Below are 5,705 nucleotides of genomic sequence, written 5' to 3'. Positions count from 1 at the left end.
TTAGGGTTTCCTGGTCGTTTTTTACGTACGTTAAGCCACGTTAAGCGTTTTTCACGTTAAGCGTTTTAGAACGTCCCATCATGTGCACAGACCTTTGGCTGAAGGTCTAATACGGCCTATAAAGTCTTTGATAAGCACAGAAAAGCGGAAATGCTTCAAGAGTTTTAAAGTCATCGAACTGGCTGAATTATACAGGATTGTCAGGAGATATTTGAGTCGCTTTTTTTAAACTTTGGCCTGGAAACAAAAATGCCCTGATGCCAAACCCCCTCACGAAAGAAGAAAGCTGTCATGTTTACAGCTGTGACGATTAGTGCTTATCGGGATCAACTACATTCAAGAGGTTTACACACAGGTCTGTTAAAGTGTTTTCATGACGCGTCATTAATCGGTCATATTGGCGGCACTGAAGGTAAACCATGACACTGAACTGAACAAAACTTGCATATTTTGCTGATTATTGCTGGTGAAACTGGTCAATTATTATGTTTTGGGCTAATCAGTCGGACTGGTAAAAACATTTGGAGAACTATAGACTAGAGAGAAGAGTGCAAAAAATTGTCTGAGGAACAAAAGGCCTTTGTGCTTGGCCAAACAGAACCAGGACTTCCAGGGAAAGAATCTTGAAAACATTTGTGCTTGTTCTTAACATTTCCAGTCAGATTAGGCTAATGTCTTAACTAATACTTCTTGTATGTATATCACCTATTAACTTTAGTTTATCAAAGTATTGCACCATTTCCTGCTTAGTCAGTCCTTCTCTATATGATTCAGCAGCTTCCACATGGTTTAGACAGCATAAATTAGCAGAACAACAAATTCAGTAGTACATTAACTGTGCAATCTATGCTGTTGTTTACATCTGAGTATCTCCAATACGGCAGAAGTGCAAAAAACAGTTTTACAGTTTACTGCGCATTGTTATTCTTCTCAATATTTTCCACAAAACGAAACATGATTAGCTGCTTTACCTGTCAGTTATATGGCCAGCCATTCAAAGCAGTCTGAAAGTCTGGCTATGCAAGATTACTTTGATATATAAAATATATTCTTTTGAACTTTTCTATAAAATAGAAACCTTTTGTAATGTTTTACTATCACTTTTGATCCTTTGAATGTAGCTTTGATGAAAAAAAAAAAAAAAAAAAAAAAAACACATACTAAATCCAAACATTTGAACAGTAGTGTGTTAATAATAAAGCTAGATATAAAACGAATAACATATGAACATAAATCCAAGCCAAAAACAAAGCAGGTACATTTTTAAAAGTTTAATTGATCATACAGAATGTAGAAATAAAAAAAAAACATTTGTACATTTAGACACTGAAGAACATGTATTTACATTGAGGCATAAATCAACTAAAATCACCAGCATTAAAATGACTAAAAACAATTGCATAAATTCCCTAAAACAGTGTCACACAATACCTAGAGCTTGAGGTTTCCTTCTCACAGTCTCCTTCAGGCTGTGAGACACAGTCACTTGTGTCAGGTGACTCTTTATTCACTACATTAGTGGCTTTCAGTGAAGCACTGAGACACTAATGTGACCTTCTGGTCTTGATACTGGAGGTATCTTCTTTAGACGAGAGGGTAGCTAGCTGCTGTAGCAATACCACAGTGGTTGTGTCTATCCTTGGCCATGTAGATGTATCCTTTATCACCCCAATTCTCACTCCAGCTAGAATACAGAAAAATTACATTAGAGGTTAAAAGGCTGGCTTTAAAAGTTGTCCATTCAAAGTTTTAGAGTATAAATACTCATCTTACCTGTTCTTGACAATCCAGTACTTCTTTCCATCAACATCCTCACCATCAAAACCATAACCAACGGCAAGAACGCCATGATCGAGTTCCTCGCTGCTGCACTCCTTTTCAAAGTAGATGCCTAACAAGAAATACACATCCATTAGTGCACATCACTGGCCATCTCCTTAACTAAATTCTCATCACCGAGTCATTTGGCTGGGTTAACAACTAATAGTGACAAATATACACACCTGACTGGTAGAACTGGAAAGACTCGTGTCCGGCGTCAATAGCCACAGACACCGGTCCAACAGCGGCGATAGCTTTCATCAGTGCGCGTTCCTTTCCACTGGGAATGTCAACAAATCCGGTGTCGTTAGCAGCGCTGTTTTTGGGATCAAAATGGCAGGGCTGATCATCCTGAAAATGAAAATTAGAAGCATGTTAAGGTGATCCTTCATAAAAATTATTCAGTATAATTTCATAGGAATACATTGGTATGTAACTTACAGTTCCCAAATAGGGGTAGGACTCCTCTGAGTCCAGACCGTTCTGGTCCTTGATGTACTGGAAGGCCTGGTCCATAAGACCTCCATTGCAACCCTCGTTGCCTTCAGGACGGGAGCAATCCACAAGGTTCTGCTCACTCAGAGATACCAGTTTTCCAGTCTTTCTGAACATCTGACCCTCCATGGCTCCAGTAGTGCTAAAAGCCCAGCAAGAACCGCACTCACCCTGGAAATATCACAAATTAACTGTTTAGACAAGATGTTCTCAACCACTGGGCTTCAAGATTACTTCAAAAAAATTTAAATAAGATGAACACGCATCATATTAAGATAGAAACCTAAAACCTGGATATATGAAGTAGCCTAATTTTAAATGTGTGATTTCTAGACCTGGAAAAGTTCAAAAAGTTTAATGCCATTTTAATACAAATATACATTTTACTAGTAAATGGGCATAAATGTGAGCCTGGACCACAAAACCAGTCATTGGGGTATTTTTTTTTAATTGAGAGCTAAATAAATCAGCTTTCCATTGATGTATGGTTTGTTCTGGAATCTGCAAAAAAATTAAAATCTAAATATTGAGAAAATCGCCTTTAAAGTTGTCCAAATGAAGTTCGTAGTAATGCATATTACTAATCAAAAATTAAGTTTTGATATATTTACAGTTGGACATTTACTAAATATTTTCAGGGAACATGACCTTCACTTAATATCCTAATGATTTTTGTCCAAAAAAAAATTATATATTTTTTTTTATATTTTATTGTTTTTATTTGATCACTAATCAAACTTATGTAACCCTGAAATTTAATTCTTAAATTAAAAAAAAAAAAAAATTGTTGTGCACAATATGGTTCATTTATAACATTGTTTCCTATGGCCTTTCACATATACATTTCAAATGTGGTCAGACTTTTTTCCCCCTACATATACATTTATCCAAAGTGACTTTCACTGAATTCAGTGTACATATGTCCGTCCTTGCTTGCCCTGGAAATCAAACCCATAATCTTGACATCACTAGTTCCGTGCTTTACTAACTAAGCTATAGAAAGGCATATTCAAAAAAAAAAAAAAATGTATGCCAGCTATCTCACCTGATCTTTCACGGGAGTCACGTATCCCTTTTCCCTCCAGTCCAACTTGTTTGGGACCTCCAGGTAGTTGGGCTCCATGAAGAAAGATCCTCTGAATCGTCTCTCCTTTTTGTGTTTGTAGCCATTCATTACCTGCCTGAACTCCTCATGAGTCTGTAAACACAGAATAGTTTGATGAATGCTGAAGGAATTTCAAAAATCAATACGCGAACACCTTAAATAAAGCTTTTCAGTCTTACCATATCACCAAAGTGGTTCATTCCGAGTCTGTACGTGTGTTTGCCCATGGAGTGATCAAGATTGTGCAGTTCGATCTTTTTCAAGTTTTTCTCCCAGATCATTCGCCTCCACCCCTCCTCCTTCTGTGTTCAAAGAGATAACACTTGAGTTCCACTTCTTGCTCCGTTTTTTCTTGTTTAGTCAGAATGAACCTTTATAACAACTTACTTCATGGTATTTTTTACTGTGCCAGTTCTTCCACTGCTCCCAATGCTCATCTAACTGCTGGTCCAAAATTGGAGCAGCAAATACTGCACTGAGGCACAAAGTGAACGCTGCCAAATACACCCTCATGATGAAAACACTGTGGGGGGAAAAACAACAACAGGTCAGACATGTTGCAACAGTGACTATGAACCTTTAAGCCACGTAAAGATATTAGATTAAAACATGTATAAGGAAATGTATACATCTTATAGGTGGAAGCCTATTTCTGGTATGTAAAAAAAAATGTAAATTATAGTTGAGTCACAAGTCATAATCATGACTCAGTATCTCACAATGATGAGTTTTTAATCTCATTATTATTTAGTAAGTTATAATTACGACTTCTCATGTCCTATTTATGATTTACCAACCCCCTTTTTTCTTTTTTTTTTACACTGGAAACAGACTTCCATGTGTTCTATATTAATTAAAAAGTTCCTAAACACCGCGTAAACGTATTTAAAATGGTTTGAGGTAAATTCGGTCACACTGCTAAAAGTCACATATTCCTTTTCAGTCACTTCACTGTTGTATAATTAAACATATGTATATTTAAACGAACTGGCCTATATTTCCACAGTGTCTTGAGATCAGATTACTGCTCCGACATATTTGTTTACACCGTGTGCAGAACCAGCTGTAGTTAATAGCTTTGTTATGGATAGTTATAAAAACCAGTGAGTAATCTAAAGGGAGAGGACGCATTATTCATGAATCATTCCTTAAAAACAGACGCTGACCTACAAAACCGAACAGAAACGAATCTATATCATTGTCTGTAGCGTCAAGTTTTCTAAAAATGTATTTGTTTACACGGGCCTCTGGACAGACACGGTCTGGACACAGAAGAGAATACGATGTTCCTTCGCAGCAGTCACGGGATCTGGGTGGTTGCAGCCCACAATTTCCCAGGAAAAGAAAACAAAGACCGAAACCAGGCCACGGAAATCGAAAAAGAAACAAGTGGAGCTATTTTAGTGAATGGATTTTAAAAAGCGTTACGCTTTACCGATGTTTTGAACGATGGTAAAACCATGCTACAGTCAGTTCATAAGAATGTAACGTTATTGTGTAAAGGCTCAGCAAAACAGCGACCTAACAAGCTAACTAACGTACATTTGTTCTGTATCAAGCTAAAAATCTTAAACTTAACAAGGACGCGTTTACAAAATGACATTTAAGAGGCTACATCGACGGTTTCTTAAAAAAAAAACAAAGAAATATGAAAACAACTCAAGATTCCAGAAAGCTTTAAAAACTCCTGACTCACCCACAGTCCTGAATCCAGAAGAAAATATTCTGTAGCGCTTAGGGGCCACAAGTTTATACCGCATCTGAGGGCAAATTCCTCAATTTCTGATTGGTCGAGATTCTATAGATCTGTCGATCCCGCCCCTTGATGAAAGCGTCAGAGCATGTGACCTACCAGCACGTGATGGCTTCCCGTCCGACAGATGGTTTTACTCATAGAGAAAAACAAAAACAAAAAAAACCAGCCTAATCAACATAGAAATGTTGCATTCAAGTTCATACATGTATATAATTAATTATATTTAAGGCACAGGTTAACAGCCAATACTGTATAGGAGTTATTGTTTACTGCTTGTTTTACATTGAGCGGGTTTCTTTGCAACGATATGTTTTTCTTACATATTTAATTAATTCCCAGCATTGTCATGCGGAAATAATAAGCATTTCAGTTATTATATCTATTGTGAACCAGCCAGTTAGTGCTTATGCCTTCTCAGTGTTCAAAACAAGCTCTTCCCACAACTAGAAATATTGCTTTGTCAAATGTCTGTCAATGCTTTGCGAATTAATTTAACAACTGATTTGTTAAAGATTAAGATAAATCACA

The 5,705-nt window shown here is 36.8% G+C and overlaps 1 protein-coding gene across 1 annotated transcript; it reads right to left on the bottom strand.

The window, feature by feature from the left end:
- Positions 1 to 1,280: 1,280 nt before the first annotated feature.
- ctsla (cathepsin La) lies at positions 1,281 to 5,228 on the bottom strand. The gene is made up of 8 exons (XM_073839568.1): positions 5,118 to 5,228; positions 3,809 to 3,944; positions 3,601 to 3,723; positions 3,362 to 3,514; positions 2,263 to 2,487; positions 2,004 to 2,172; positions 1,774 to 1,891; positions 1,281 to 1,684 (listed from the first exon to the last, which is right to left on the bottom strand). Exons 2-8 carry the CDS (start codon positions 3,932 to 3,934, stop codon positions 1,585 to 1,587), a joined length of 1,014 nt encoding a protein of 337 aa, XP_073695669.1. The 5' UTR covers positions 3,935 to 3,944; positions 5,118 to 5,228; the 3' UTR covers positions 1,281 to 1,584.
- Between the last annotated feature and the right edge of the window lie 477 nt (positions 5,229 to 5,705).

This window comes from Garra rufa, chromosome 5 (genome assembly GCF_049309525.1).
Source record: "Garra rufa chromosome 5, GarRuf1.0, whole genome shotgun sequence".
NCBI lineage: Eukaryota > Metazoa > Chordata > Actinopteri > Cypriniformes > Cyprinidae > Garra > Garra rufa.
This window is presented reverse-complemented; position numbering and strand designations above follow the sequence as displayed.

What these genes read in the sequence shown, in the direction of transcription:
- ctsla (XM_073839568.1), bottom strand. Translation starts at nt 3,934, where the DNA reads ATGAGGGTGTATTTGGCAGCGTTCACTTTGTGCCTCAGTGCAGTATTT. An exon ending in TGACTCCCGTGAAAGATCAG is followed by an intron (nt 2,488 to 3,361) that starts GTGAGATAGCTG and finishes TGATATTTCCAG; the next exon opens with GGTGAGTGCGGTTCTTGCTG. An exon ending in TACTGGATTGTCAAGAACAG is followed by an intron (nt 1,685 to 1,773) that starts GTAAGATGAGTA and finishes TCTGTATTCTAG; the next exon opens with CTGGAGTGAGAATTGGGGTG.